The sequence below is a fragment of the Apis cerana genome, linkage group LG7 (genome assembly GCF_029169275.1).
Source record: "Apis cerana isolate GH-2021 linkage group LG7, AcerK_1.0, whole genome shotgun sequence".
Lineage (NCBI taxonomy): Eukaryota > Metazoa > Arthropoda > Insecta > Hymenoptera > Apidae > Apis > Apis cerana.
Window position 1 is genome coordinate 6177256 of NC_083858.1, and position 17567 is coordinate 6194822.

A 17567-nucleotide genomic window follows, 5' to 3' on the forward strand; every position below is an offset into this window, starting at 1 on the left:
AAATAACAATATATTTTTCTGTTATTAAATTAATTTAGCTTTAATTTAATTCAGATAATGTACATATTAAAAATTATTTCGCCAATATTTCCTTAACTGTTATAACATATTTTTCCTCAGAATTTAATATTATTTTAATTTACGATAAAAAGAATAAGTTATTTCATTTAAAAAATTCAAGATGATTTTAAAATTTTCGAAATGCTTTTATCCACAAGCAAATACTTTGATCTTTCAAAGTATATCATTTAAATTTCATTTTACAATTTAATAATTTTCCGATTAATAATAATTATTTATTCTTGATATTTTGACTCATATTATTAAAAATATTAACTCATACTTATTAAAAAGTTTTTATTTATTTTGTTAAATAAATGTATATATTTCTTCAGTTTCGATGTTTGCAGAAATATTTTATATTGTTAACGTCAATACCTTGAGTAATTTTATAGAAATTATAATTATCAGTGAATTTATATAAACAACTAATATTTCAAATAATTATTTTCTTATACATCTATGTTCTTTTTTATTCAACATATAAATTGAATAACATAATATGATAAACATAAAAATTTCAAAATAAGATGAACATATTAATGTATTGTCTTTTACTCGATATAAATGGAATTTTCAAGCATTTATGACATATAATGTAATTATATAAAAAAGAAATATTTTTTTAAAAATTAAAATCAGATGAAAAATTGAAATATCATTGCTATCAATTGTATCATGTATAGATTATTTGTATAGTTGAATTTTATATATTGTATACATGATTGTGATGAGTTTCAATGATCTCAATGACTTTTTAAAAATATAATCATGGAAAATCTATACTCTCATAGATTCAAATCGGATTTTTCTAATTATAAATTAATTATAAAGTCAAATATAATTTAAAGATAATATAAATCTAATCTAAACTTAATCTAAATTAAATACAATTTGCTGTTAATCTGAAATTTGCATCATTTTGTATATATATAATGAATTCTAAAAGATAAGAAATAAATAAAATTAAAATCTTTAAAATTATAAATTCAATTTATCCTAAATCTTAATTGTATTTTATTAATGAATATCGTAGATATTTATCAATTATTGTTTGAATTTATCGAAAATATGGAAATATAAAAAAAGAAATATAAAAAAATATAAAAAATTTTCATTAAATCTAATCGAAAATTGTTTTTAAATATATTACAATCATTCGCAAAGAATTTATCCATCAAATGATCAAATTTCAAACATGAATATGTAGCAGTACTGACATCAATATCGATAGAGACAACATATACATACGGATACGATGTAAAAAAATCTGATTGATAACTTTTTGCCCATATGGTATATATCAATAATATTAATGTTGTCGATATTTTACTTTTTCAAGGTTATGAAATCCATTTACTATAATATTTTTTCTATTTTTTGTTATTTATGTTTTACAAAATAAGTAAAAAATATTTAAATCCACGAGAAGTTGGTTGATATATTAGATTGATACAAAGTAATTTATTTTTTATATTTAAATTTATAATGAACCTAATAATGTGCTCTTTCTTTCTCTATTTTAATGGCCTTAGAAACATAATTTTTAAAAAAATTGAACGATTTTTTCTTATCTTTAAAATTTTTGTGAATATTATCATATTATATTATTTTTTAATTCTAGTTATATATATATGTAAAAATATATGCGTCAATATACAACCATTTTTGTCATTATATTACTAAATATTCTAAATATATTATATTTATATAATATTATAAATATTATATTTACAATTATACAATTAATAATTATATTTACAATATAATACAAAATATTTACATTCTTTTATATTTTTTATAATATTTATAATCACAATTTTAAATAATAAAAATATTTATAATAAATAATTATATGATTATATATAAAAAAAAATTATTTAAAATAATGTTTTTTATAATATTTATATAATATAATTTTAAATTTGTTATGATTAGAGGAAAGAGAACATCGACAGATTGATTAGAAAACTTTATATTTGAAACTTATTGATTTTTTATATTTGCTATAATTACGTATTTAAATATTAATATTACCAAAAAAAAAATTATAATAATATCTCTGACCTTTCGAAAACATTTCACTCATCTCTTTGGATATTTTTCAAAATGTCCTTTATATATGTAAATGTATATGTATATAATAGGCAAGCATGTTTTCCAATAATATGCAACGGTTACAGTTAATTGGGACAATACGGTTTGTCGATTAATTCGGTCATTTTACCAAATCGATAATAACCTAATATAATGTTCACACGTTTCTGCATTTTCGTCACACATCCTCAATATATGAATTATTCGATACAGCGTGATGTATATAAGTTATTATAATAACAACTTGCTCACATTATGAACGAATTATTTGTTAAATCAATTGTTTAACCGTAATTTTATATGTAAAATCATTGATTCATTATATTGAATTTTGATTTAATCATTTATCAAAATAGTATCCATGAAATATATGAAATACAATAAATTCAGTAACAAAGTCATACAGATATTTAAATATGTTTATGTTACAGTGAAATTAATTTTTTTATTATATACAAGATATTCATATGAGATATTTTTAGAAGATTAAAAGACTAAAATAAATATAAAAGTTGACACATAAAAATATTGATTAAGATTTATTTATTAAATTATAAACAATTGAATTTTGTATTAAATAAAACAAAACAAATAAAATGAGATCGATCTATATTGCATTTTATCTTGTTTCATAATGTAAATTTAAATAACTTAATAAATAAGCCTCAATTCACATTGTATATTAATTTTAATTTTGATTTCTAAAATCGATTTTTTAAAAATATCTGAATATATTATTTAATAATGAATATATTATTTATTCCGTATAATTAATTTCGTCCAAACAATATGAAATGGAAAAGATAAATATTAATAATATAAAATAAAAATAATTTGTAGAAAAAAGATCGATTATAAATAATTAAATTTAAATATATTAATTATAATAATTTTTATATAATAATTAAAAGAATATAAAGAATCGCAAGAATTAACGTCAAGATTTAACAATGATTTAAAAAAATTAAAATTAAATTTAAAAAAATTAATATTAAATTAATAAAAAAATTATATTATATTTTTTTGAAAGTATGAAATCATGTGAACACTGTTTTTAATTATTACTGATTCGATAAAATAATTATTTAAATAATCGCATCGTCTGTATTAATTATTATATTTTCTATAAAAACAATAAAATAACCAAGTAGAACCAATGACAAGATATCATGCATGCCTTTGTGAGGTGCATTGGTGAGGAGATTAGAGAGCTTGATTGAGCTTGGATAAGATTGAAAAAGTGAAATGTGAAAGTCATACAATAATTCACAGAGAATATTGTCCTCTAATGCTTACAAATAGCATTATATGATCGTATCAATAGGTAGCATACATTCGACCAATATATGCTTATTTTGAAATATTTTATTATGAATATATTGAATATAAAAAAGTTAACCAATCAAATCCGCATTCCTTCTATATAATATACTTAAATAGAGGCTTCGTACATCGAAAATATTGAAGTGAACGAAGTTGCTTGTTGAAATCGGCGTTGTAAACACTTATTTAACGTGTAAACACTCAGGTGGTTTGCCAGAGGAGCAACAAGTGCCTGTCGGTGTATACATATACCCAGTACCCAACAGCTTTTGAATTGCATCGCACGGATACAGGCCCGCCTCGCACACACCTGTCTCCCAATGTGAACGTTCATAGGTGTTTTATACGGATCTGGAATGGGGAAAATAAGGTCGACCGGGAAAGTGGTTGAAATAATAAAGATTTCTTTGGTTTCAGGATAGCCAGCGTCATTAAATGAACAATGCGAGGATAATTGTTTGATAGCGGCACTTTTAGTTATTTTATTAAAGATATGTTATTAATGGTATTTATTTAAATTGTACAATTTTTTTTCTTTATTTTTGTTTCATGGAAGCAATTATTTATCGTATTAATCGTATCAACGAACAATGTCCATTTTATACTCGGAAGAATCATATGTATAAATAAATAAAATAAAATTATAATACACAATGTATAAATAATAAGATTTTTAAAAAATATATATAAGTGGATAATAAATGGTTAAAGCTATAAATTATTTAAATATAGATGTATTTAAGAAAAAAATATAAATTGAACTAAACAAAAAGTTTCCATTCACTTTCGTAATAAAGTTTCGGTATGTAAATTTAATAACAAGATATCATTAATATCAAGATCGTTAATAATTATATGTAATTAATAAAGATAGATTCGATATTCCGGATTCGATTCGGGTCAGTATCTTAAAAGATGGTAATATTGAATTTTCGAAATTGGGTCATATGCCGGAAATTCATATTATTCGAAGTTTATTTTAAATAATTGAAACTGAAATTGAATCGGATTTGAATCGCAAAAATTCTTAAAGATAGAAAAAAATAAAAACAAACTTACATATATATATATATATATGTAAGTTTGTTTTTATTTATATATATATATATATATATAGATAATATATATATATATATATATATATATAAAGCAGGATTTCTTTTTTCAGAAAACAACATTATAATTTTTATTCTTTGAAAAAAAGATATAATAAATAATAAATAATAAATTGGTAGAAATGCAATTACTTAAATTAATTTTCCATATTTTTGCGGGAACAGCAAAAAAGTATTTTACTATTCTTATTACATAAATATTTATGAACAATTATTTTCTAATGATGGCAATATTGTTATAATTATAAGACAAAAAATAATATCAGAAACTAATATAAGAAAAAAAAGAAAAACAATTATATTTTTTTCATTAAAATTTAAAATAAGATAATATTATTTCATGATATAAAATATTATTTATTGTGAACTTTTAAATGATTATATTAAAAAAATATATCTATACGAAAATCATTCTGAAAATTAAAGTATAAAATTCGACCAATTAAAAAACAATTATAAAAAGCATCATATTTATGTAAATTAAAAGCTCTTATACGAGATACCGATCGGAATTCATTCATTCAACCATTGCCGATTTGAAATTGAACTATTCGAAATTTCGGATATCCGCACACACTTACTAATTAAACTAATCTTGTCTTTGTTTTTCTCTGTGATTCGTTTTCCCGTGTTCCGGATCTCATCGCAAAAACGCGAGCTCGCGTGTTGTTAAACGCGGCTGAATCGCCACGAAAGGATTTTCTTCCTGGTTTTGGCAAAAAGCCGCGTTTTAAGGCTGCGAACCGGACAAGTGGACACGCAAAGACCGAGTTATACACTCGACTGTGCCAGAGGAGTACTTTTGTGACCGGAGATACGGGATTCTACCGGACAGAAGACGATTCAGAACTTCCCTTTCTACGATGTTTATACGGAAAGAAAGCATCTGGAAGAGTTTTCAAACTCATGATATAGTACGGGCTTGCATCCTATATCTCCGTTTGTAATTCTTATGATATTATCATTTATCTTTTTATTGTGTTTGTATTTTATTGGTGAATAGTAAAGAGTAGGAAGAAATTAATTAAGGAAATTTATGGAGGATTTGGAGATAAAAATGATTAAAAATCTTGCATAGATAATGAAAAAATATTATATTTGAAAAATGTTGTTATGCTTTTTATATTTACGCATTTAGATATTTTAGATATCAAATATTTAAATATATATTAAATATATAAATATATTTCGTTGATAAAAGTTTTGTTTTGAAAATAATTAGAAATAAAAATATTTTTTTAATTTTCATTATATAAATTTTTATTTAAGTAATTATTCCAATAAGATTTTTTACTTTATTTTATATTTATTATTATTTAAATAATTTTAATTTTAATTTACATTTGAATTAATAAAACAAAATATATATAAATGACAAATTGCATAAGATTTTACATTTCAAAAAATCAGTCCTCATCTTATCTTTTTTTCATGTATTCTTCTTATTTTTCTATCACTGTTTTTTTTCTTTTTTTGCAATGTTGCATTTATTTTATATTATTATACTTTTCTAAATGACATTGTATTTAGAACTTATTAATATTAGATATAATCAAATATTCATATAGAAATAACTAATGTAATTCTTCACCTGTTTAGAAATATTATTGTTTTCAAATAAAATATAAAAGCTTTTTCATATGAATTGCATAATAAAAATACATGATAAAAAAAATAATAAGAAGAAAAAGAATTATATTGATTTATAATCGATCGATATTTATTTTCAATTGAACGAAGAAAACGGAACAGATTTTATATTTTGCTTGAAAATAATCACTTTATGATTTTTACCAAAAAAGTTGAAGCTACATAGCTTATTTCTATTAAATATTTGTTTAAATTCAATATCAACAAATTTTAACACATTATTGTTTAGTAAACATAAAATATAATAATATTGAAAATGATGGAATAGATATTACATTAGAAAATAATCGATATAAAATATTAAAAGTATATACATATAAAGTGTTAATGTATTCATGGAATTTTCGATTCTATACTTCTTACACGATAAAACAGATATAAAGTAAACATAAAATATATAAAAATATGATTATTTATTAGCTTATTGTAATTATTATTATTTATGCTATAAATTTATATTTGATAAAACGAGATAGAACAAGACAATAATGTGACGAAAATAGAACTATCTTACTTTTTTCGCTTCATCTAACAAAATTAAATTGTTTATAACTTAATAAATAATCACTATTTTTATTAATTTCTATATTTATTTTATCTTTCAAAATTGATCCTCAAAAATATTCGAATATTTTATATATATTATATACATGTTACATATATTATATACATATATTATAATATTTTATGTATATGTATATATATAAAGAAACATTATATCGATAATCAACTTTAGAATTAGAGATAAGAGAATTATCGTTTATATGTTTTGAAGAATTTCTTTCTATACGTTTACGAGAATTTAAATTTTTTTGCTTTGACCGCTTCTTTTGATAAAAGTTGAACTTTGGGAATATTTTCGATTGCGGCAATTTTGTACTTATGTAAAAGCTGTTTGAGTTATCGCGTTTCCATTAAAAACTGAAATTGCGAAGCCTGCCGGTCGTTCTAAAAGCGGTACAGTTTCTTTTTATTCCCGGAGTTAAGAACTGGAATGAAATTCGTTTGAACGAAGTTTAAATTACCCCTTTAATCCATCTGATTCTCAACCGGAGCAACTCTACCTTCATATTAATTGACTTAATTTCTGCTCTGTTTACGAAGGTTATTTGTAGCTGATTTAAATGCTGTAAAACTAAATCTGTGTATCAATGACAAGCAATACATTTAGTGAATGATTCATAATCTTATCTGAATGTTATATTTCAAATTGCGTATTCATCGCACTGTAAATCATTATTATGTTTTTCTTAACATCTCTTTCTCTTTCTTATCGGAGAAAATGTGATCATTTGAGCGATCTACAAATACATTTGATAGAAAAAATTATATTTTTTCAAAGCTATATTTGTACGTATGTTTATCAAATTTGATCAAAAAGTTTCCAAAATTTATTATTTATTTTAAAAAAATATTTATTATTATTTACTAACTATATCAATATTTATAGTATAGTCTCTTTCAATGAAAGTAATCTTTATCGGATATAACATTTGCAGTATCAAAATTTAGGCAAGTTTTATTTGGAATAACGAAAAAAAAAAAAAAAATAACGAATGAAATCCCAAAAATTTATTTGCGAATCATGAATTCGTAATAAACGAATAATTTTTTTCTGAATAAAGTTGTTATTTATTATTAGTGGATGAATTTTGAAATCTTCATTCATTACTCAAAATAAAATCGCGATGAATAAATTTCTGGATTAAACGGCATTAGCATATAAATATTATATTTATATATAAGATTATTAATAATCAAAATATAAAGGTATGTTTATATTTGTATGTATATGTATAAAAAATAACTTTATTAGAAAAAAATTTTTAAAGTTTGCAAAAGTTTCACATAATATTTTTTATAGTTTTGGAACTATAATTAAAAATGTTACACAAATTTTCATATTGAAAATTCTTCATAGAGAAAATTAGTACAGTTAGTATCATAACTCAATATAGTTATTAATTTTATATAATAATTGAATGTTTGAATTGAAAAACCAAAATAAAATCAAACTAAGCCAACAATTATATTTTTAAACTAATTTATTCTTAAATTTTTATAATAAAATATAATAGGATATATATTATTTCTTTTTTCATATCTTAATTTTTTCTATTGTTCTTAATGTGGAAATTCATATTATATTATTGATAATCAAGATAATCAATATTTTTTGCAATTGTGAATTTAATAAATATTGAATCTCGCAGTCATTAGAAAATTCAAGATTAAAAAGCGATTAAAATATTAAAATAATTTTTTGTAAATATAATGTTTTCTTTAATTGAAAAAAAAATTAAAATTATTTATTAAAGTAAAATATATCCAAATAAAAAGTTATTATTATTAATGAAAATAAAAAAAATAAAAAATTGATTAAGTGAATTTTACTTTTGAAATTTTTATTCATTTTTGTATTTAATATTTTATATATTAAATGTTATTTTTTTATAATCTTTTCTTTCTTTTTTTAATATATTTTATTATATATTGTATATTTATATTTTTATATTATTATATTATTGTAAAATATGAATATAATTTAATTTTATATTTTATGTTCTTTCTTTTTCTTTATGATTTGAAATTTTATTGTAAGGATTTTCCTGCTAAATTTATCATTGTCTATATATAGTACGATATTATAAACAAATATTTCGCATGTTATTTTTTTCTGTATTTATAGCTGAATTTTATTACTTTTTACTATTGAATTTTATAATTGAATTTTAATTTTAAATAAAAATATTAGTTTTAGATCTTTTTCTTAGAATAATACAATATAATATATTGTTATGTTTATATGATGGGTACCAATTGTACAATATACAAACTCAATAGATGTTTAACTCAAAGTTTGTATATAAACATTTATATTCTATATTTATTATATAAGTATGAGAATATTTGGATTACCGAAAAGATTTATCGAATGTAAAAATCTATAAAAAATTCTAATATTACCAATTAAATTTTGTATATTTTGAGATTTTGCAAACGATCTAATAATGATCTAATAATATTTTCAAAAAAAAATATTTGTTTATTTGCATTATTATTGATATGATTCTTATAAAAAAATTTTGAAATAAATAAATATTTTATTTTCTTTTATTTATCTATACTTATTTATTAGATTATGATATCAATATTATTAGTAGAAAAAATTTAAACTATCGTATAAATTTATTTTTAATAATTTAAACAATATTTCATTTTATTTAATTTCTGTTTAAAAATCCTATGAATAAAATTGTATTCCAAAAGTTATTCAAATAAAATTTAATATGAACAATGTTCAATGTTTTTTTCCAATCCTGAAAATATTTCTAACGTATTGATATAGCCTTTAGCTCGTTCAGCGATTTTGCTTTTATCTCCTGTATGATCGGGAAACGTCATCCTCTCATGGTTCTCTTCATGTTTAAAATAGGAAAAAGTCACACATGCTATGTCCAGTGAATACGACTAAGGTATCACTATATTGTTTTTTGACGAACATTGTTGCGACACTATGACTATAAGACAAAAATGAAATTTCGTGATCATAAAGGAAATAAAAGCAAAATCACTGAACAAATCATTGAATGCTACCATAAAAAATATGTTTTAGAAATTTGAAAATTAAAAAAAGATGCTATATAAGTTATATCTCATAAATGTTAAATTGGAAAAAAAACATCAATATTGATGAATAGATAAATAATTTTTTAAATATTTTTAAATAAAAATTCTAGGATTAAATAGAAAAGAAATAGCATGAATGAATATGTATTAAATAATGATATTTAATTATCATTTCAAAAATAGTAAATATTTCTATAATAAAATTATTTCATTTATTTTGTAATTATATTATGATATATTACATCTATTTTAATTTTATTAGATATGTATACATAAATGCAATTCTTTCTATATCCTCCAATATTAATTTTATAATGTATGAATTATATTGTAATTTATAAACAAAAATTTTGATATATAGAGAATTTACAAAAGAGTTAAAGGGATTAAATATTTTATTTGAAAATTTATTTATTTTATAAATAAATAATAAATAAATAATAATATTTTATAAAGTTAATTATTTTATTATATTTATTAAATTTCTAGATATTCAACAACGGTTGAATCATAAATAATATATCATAAACAGTTCATGTATGGTCTTTTATGTTTGCATTCTCAAGGGGATATTAGAAATCAGTTAAGATATGTTCCAGACGTAAGATAACTTTATATAGTATAAAATTATATTATTATATTATTAATTATAGTATAAGTAATTATAAGTAGTAATTCATGTATCCTTTGAATTTATAAAATAATATTTCGAAATTATTTTTAACATTTAATAATATTAATTCATTTAAATTAATTTTATTTTTAATATTTTTATTTTTATAAAATACTAAATTTTATTTCAATTAGTTATTGATACTATTTTGAATTTCTTTTCATATAAAAATAAATAAGATTGATATTTAAGTCTCAATTGATTCTGTATAATCTTTATTGGTTTATTATGTATCTTTATTGATTTATTAATTTATTAATAAATTAAAAATTAATTATTCCATTAAATCTATAGTTACAATTATAAATCTATAGTTATAAGTACAAAAAATAAAATTATTAGAAATTCTTTTATCCATAATTCTGTAATTAAATTCTACAATTAATAAATTAAATTAATTCAGTGTTATTTCTTTTTTATTTGAATTTTTAACATTTTGTAATATTAATTATTAATTAAATTAATAATTATTAAAAATTAATTTGTAACTTTTCATGTTTTATAATTGGAATAATGGACATTATTTTATAAAACATAATATGATATGATTTATATTATATTAATATTAATATACATAGAGTATAATATAAAATGTACATAGAATATAATATAATATATACATAGAATATAATATAAAAAAGATTAAACAAGTATATATTATGGATATTCATAATTAACGATTGAAATGGTAACGTTTGAGTAAAATTACTGTATTATAATAGAAGTGATAGAAGATAAAAAATATTGAAAATGAAAATATTTTTTTTTGTCTTATTTTATTATTTATATAATATTAATATAATTTTGTATTTAACTTAATTTATATTAATATTAATATCCTGAAAAAATTTTTTTTAAATTTAAAATAACACTGAATTAATATACACATAATAAAAATCATTTCAAGTACACTGTGAATATTTATTCATTTGAAATCAAGAAAAATCAATGAAAATTCCATTCCCATATGTATATATATCCGAGAACAATTTACACCTTAAGCTTGGAGCATCTGAAACAGTGTCGCAAACAAATCTTTCATTGAGCGGGAACAAAGTCGGTGGCAAGAAGGAACGAATCATTTTAATCTCTGACGATAGAATCTTGAGGAAGTTTAAATTACGTTCGAAAGAGCGGCGTGTCGCTCGTCATTCTGCCCCCGCGGCCATCATTGCCTTTAACTTTTCCAGAAGGAAAGACTTGGCCTGGTAGAACCGGCAGCCAATCCAGTATCTGTGGAATTTAACTTTCTTCCTGATTGACATTCGGTTATTGTCGCATTTGCATAATTCACCCCAGCAGCATCGCGGGTCAGGTTCCTTTCACATCTTCTCTGTCGACCACAGACAAGACGTGTCTCTCTCGAGCGTGAGTGAAGACGAGCATACTGAGCCACACGAAAGAGGTCTTGAGAGGAATAGAGTGAGAAAAAAAAAGGGAAAGACATTGTTGAAAAGAATGTGGATAAAATTCAATTATTCAACTTTAACAATCTCAAAAAAAAATTTAATTTTTTATAAATTAATCTTCTAACAATGATTTGAAATCCAAACATGATAATTCTTTGAAATAATTTTATGATTAAAAATATAATAATTATAAAGACTAAATTATGAAATTATATTATAATTGAAATTAATTCTTATAATTGTTTGTTATGATATATAAAAATACGAACTTGTGTTATATCATTATTTATAATAAATTTTTATTATAATAAATTGTAAATATTTTTTAATAGAGTAACATATATAACGCAGCTTTAAGAATTTTAGATAAATTATTTCTATTAAATAATTCTATTAAATAATTTCTATTAAATTAGATTAAATATACTAATAGTAATTCAAAAAAGTTCTATTTTAGAATTTTGAAAGAAATAATTTGATAATAATGATTCTTCAATAATAAAGACAATTAAAAACTATTATTTGTCTTTAGATAATTAAATAATTTAAAATTAAGAATTATAATAAAATTAAAATTATAATAATTAATGTATATATTTTTTAGTTATTTTCAATCAATTTTATGTTTTATGATTAATTTATTAATTATATGAATTAAACAATTTTTTAAGATTAAAACAATTTTTTTATATATTTTTATACATTATTTCCAAATACGTATAATCGAATTTTATCGTAAAAAATTAATTTTTATTCAAAGAAAGTGAAATAAAAATATTTTGAATTTTAGTCTTAAAAGGCTGCTTTTCAGACCACTGTGGAACGGCCGCGTGTCAAATCGAATTTGCCTCATTTGCCATGAGCGTCACTCTCCTGGCACGAGAATCTATTAATATAATTTTTATGAATCTAATTTTAAATTCCAGCAAACGTTGTTACTTTACTGTCACGCTGTCACCGGCTCTTTATTAAGTGGTCCTTCCTCCACACCCTGTCCTCGCAGTTGGAATTTGTGCGCCTCAACGGAAACGAATAATTCAAATTATTTCTTCCCGGCAGATGTTACGTCGCGGGGGTGAAACGAGATTTTGCCGATTACTCTGATACGATGAATGGTATTTTTACGAGAGATGTCAATTAACTAATTTCTTCAAATATAGTCGATTAAGAAACACTGATAATTATCCATTTTTCGTTTACCATCAAAGTATTAAAATTGTGTTTTTACGTTTTATCGTAATTTTTAATTTAAAAAAAAAATTATTTTATGACGATATTTGGGATTATTGATGATTTCTATTCCATATATTCTTTTATTCTTTTTTTATTTTTCTTTTTTTTTATTTGGAAAAATTAATATATATAAATCTTATATTAAATTTCTTATATCTATTTGATATTAATAACGTTTATTATTTTGAAAAGAAATAAGAATTCATAAAGAAATGATCAATAGATCAACGTAAGAATTTAATAATGATTTTTTAAAAATTTTTGTTTTAAAAAAATTTTGTTGTTATATAAGATTGACAAACTTTAAGCAATTGAAAATGATTTAAAATTGATATTGATTTCAGACAAACTAATGTATTAATTATTTGAATTAAGTGCTTATAATAAATTCATTCATATGTGTTTTAAATATTAGTTCAATTTTAAATTAAGATTGACACATTTTCTTTGCACTTTATGATTTTAATCAAATTCTTAAAAATTTTAAAACTACTTCATACATATATAATATAATAATTTCAGACAAGATATAAAATAATTTTTGCATTTTTTACTATTCTTATTTCTACCTTTAGACACTTTATTTTTAAATGTATGGATTCTTTTAGAAAGATATAAAATTTGAAGAAAAATACTTCTTTTTTTTTTAAATTAATATTTTTAAACATTTTTATATTGATAATTTATACACAATAAATTTAGAAAAATTATTTTAAATATCCATTTTCTTGTTTTTTCTGTTTTTTGGATAATAATATATAAATATATTCAACATATGTAAAAAATGTAAATAAATTAAAAATTAATTATTATGAAAATAATCCATATAATTATATTTAATATAAAAAATTTAATTAAATATTCATACATTATATTCAAAGATAATAAAACAAAAAATAATATAGCAGTGAGAGTTCTATGTTCATTAAATAAAAATTAATCTAGAAGATATTTAGAACTTAGATATATAAAGTCATAATTTTATCAAAATCAAAAAGGACGCAGAATTTGAATCCTATTAATATTTCCACATTATATTTCGTTCCTAAAAGTTTATTTGAAGATAGATCCACTTATACCGATATTTTATATCTATCTATAATAATAAATGTGTATCTATTTACATTTAAAAATATAAACACCAATATATTAAAAAATTAAAAGTCAAATATAAAGAATTTTTTCCAAATATTTTACATAATTATTATATAACATATTAATTATGAAAATGAAATTATATTATATTATATAGAATCAAATTATAGGACGAATTTTAACGATTATTAGTATCTTATTTAATTTTTTTCGTCGATTTTTTTATTTTTATTCATAAATAATACACATTTAGACATGTAATATTTAATTTCTAGCATCCGTATTCAAAATGGCTACAAAAGAAATACCTATCAAAAATCTTATAGATTCGAATCCCACATAAGAACCTCAGAAATATCTACTGTAAGCTCAAGAAATTCACTAAAAGACCCTATTTTCCTCCGTTCGTAAGATTTTCGACGATTCTTGTTGAGCAACCGTCCGTGACGTCGAATGGCTCCACTTTCCGGAGCACCAATTACGATTACCGAAGGGCCGTCACTCGGCATTATCGGATAGTTAACCCGCTAAATGGAGGAAAGAACTCTCCTTTTCTCAAGACGATGATGATGATTTGAAAGCCGATCATTGGAACAAGCAAGAAGAAAATCGTGATAAGAGATCTACTAGATAGATGGAGTAACTTGATGGTTTATATTCGTTGCTTAGAATTGTATCAAGATAACGATATAATATACTAATGACAATTCACTATACTTTGTGTACATTATATAACGTGAGCGCTATGAGCGAGATACGCCATCATGTATTTTCTCACGTATAGAGAAAACTAAATAAAGTCAGGACTTTAAGATTATACACGTATATATACGTAATTGAATAATGCAATCTAATATTGAATATATGTTGTAATATATATGCAATTTTGATATTTATTAAATTGAATTTTATTAGAAGAATTTTTTTATTAATGTATTTAAATATAATTTTGTTATTTTTTTTTTAAAAATTCAAAGAAATATTCATTTGAAATTATACAAATATGAAATTGTTAAATTTGATTATAAATGAAATAAATTAAAAAAATAAATTAAAATTTGAAATTATCATATTTATAATCTTTTTTTTTTTATAATTTAAAATCAAATTCTATTTCTGAATATTAGAATCTATAGGATAAAGTATAAGATTAATAGGATTAATTAGTTTAAGATTTATTATAGAGAATTAGAAACTATATTTTAATATACAATTATCTCGAAAAGTATGTTAATGTTTCAATTTCTTTTCTAATCCTTTTTATTAAAAATAATATATATATATATATCATGTTTCATTAATATTTTTTAAAATGATCATTTTTGTAATACAGAAATAGAATTAATATTGTTAAATAATATCTATTATTAATTATTTATTGTATTATTATTTTATTATCTTTTATTATTTGTTTGCTAATTACCTAATTTAATAATTTTCCCCAATTTTAACAATATTGTTCCAAATTTTTTTTTAAGAACTTCATTTCATCATCAAAACAAGAAATTAATCAGAAGAACGTGTTATGATCTTTTAACAGTAACGACGCAATATGAAGCATATATCAAACTATGTATCTCTCACATATGATTCTTTCAAAGAGAAATATCGATATTGGTTTGGTCAACCGAAGATTTATTTACACCAAATAAATATCAATACTTTAAAAAAATCGAATATGCAAGAGATAGATTGATATATTGGTCTCACGTTATATCATGCGGTTGTTAAGGTAAATGGAAAATTTTGCGCATTCATAATAAAATAATAAAAAGTACATATATTAGATTCTCGAATTTTCTCAATTGAAATTGTTTTCGTGATAAAATATAATTCTTTATAATAAAAAACAACTTATATTGACATAGTATCAAATTTGAAAAAAATTACTAAACTAAATATTTATAGTTATTTTTTCTTGAGTAATAAAAAAACCAATAAAATAATAACTATTTAATTCCATTAAAAAAATCACTATTTTTCTATTGAAGAATTCTTATTTATTAAGAAATTGAAGAAATATAGTTTGCATATGAAAAAAAATAGTTAATAAAAACAATGATTATATGATATTTCAAATTTTAATGATTAAATACTGTCACTATATTTTTTTAATTTAAATAAAAAAAAATATTTTAAAGCTAAATAAATCTTTTAAAGTTTTATTATTTATTAAAAAAAAAACAAAAATAATATATATAAAACAAAAATATGAAACATAAAGATAGATTCACGATTACTATAATATATTATGTATAAAAACAGATCAATAATATTCATGTTAACTTTGTTGCACAGCTAACTCTCCGTTTCAAAATCGTCTACCATTCTTGACAATATGGGGCCCAAAATAGAATTTATTACCTTGCGAATTTCATTTCTATTTTGCTTCATTTCAGCTCGCACAAGCAGACTAAAGATAAATATTTCTGATCTCAGTAACCATGGATTTGCTACTGTTAGCAAGTGAATCTTGATATTTCATATTTTTGTCATAACTTTTTAATAAAGATCTAAATGTTGTAAACTGATGTTACATAAACATTATATTTATGTAACATTATTTTCTTATTTAAACCTGTAGAATATACCTGTAGAACTATGTTTTAAAACTTGGAATACGCTGTATAGAAAAGAATTTATCTCTTCAATTTTAACTTCGAAATATGTTATCAAAGTCAACATTTTGAATAATTTTTTCTATGTATGTATCTCTTTAACTTTAATTTCCAAGATATTAACAAAATTGATTCTGAATATTATATTAATTATACAATTCTAAAATCTAAATTATAATGACTGTGTTATAGATATCATTATATTTAATTTTCTGAAAATTATAATTAATTGTTCCTTATTATTTATTAAAAAAACATTAACAAAAAATATTTCCTTAATATTCTGTTTTAATATTTTAATTTTTCTTATATTATATTATCATTTATAGATTAAATTTTTTAAATTAAATAGGTTAAATAATATTACATAGTTAGCCAATAATTAATAATTTAATATTAGATTCGGATTGTAAATATTAAATATGTGTATATATATATATATATGTATATATGTATGTATTTTTTAGTTTACTAAATTAATTAAAACCGATTCATGGAAGGACAAATCTTTATTAGATTACCTTTTGAATTGATATAAATTGAAATAGATTTAAATGTGACTACGCTTTAAACTATGGTTTTAATAATATGGCTATGATGTAATGTTTCTTTAATAATATAGATGAAATTTTGAAAATTTTTTTAATATTTATAAAAAAGTACT

At 20.7% G+C, this 17567-nt stretch overlaps 2 protein-coding genes across 2 annotated transcripts in view; both read right to left on the reverse strand.

Annotated features, from left to right (window-relative positions):
* Window positions 1-17567, reverse strand: part of LOC107993192 (forkhead box protein O) — a 342583-nt gene that overhangs the window by 57442 nt on the left and 267574 nt on the right. The gene's annotated exons all lie outside the window — the stretch shown is intronic.
* On the reverse strand, window positions 11248-15215 carry LOC133666372 (uncharacterized). Its single transcript, XM_062076913.1, is given in 3 exon segments — window positions 11248-11955; window positions 14594-14626; window positions 14629-15215. Coding segments are annotated over 3 exon segments (429 nt in total). The 5' UTR covers window positions 14795-15215; the 3' UTR covers window positions 11248-11725.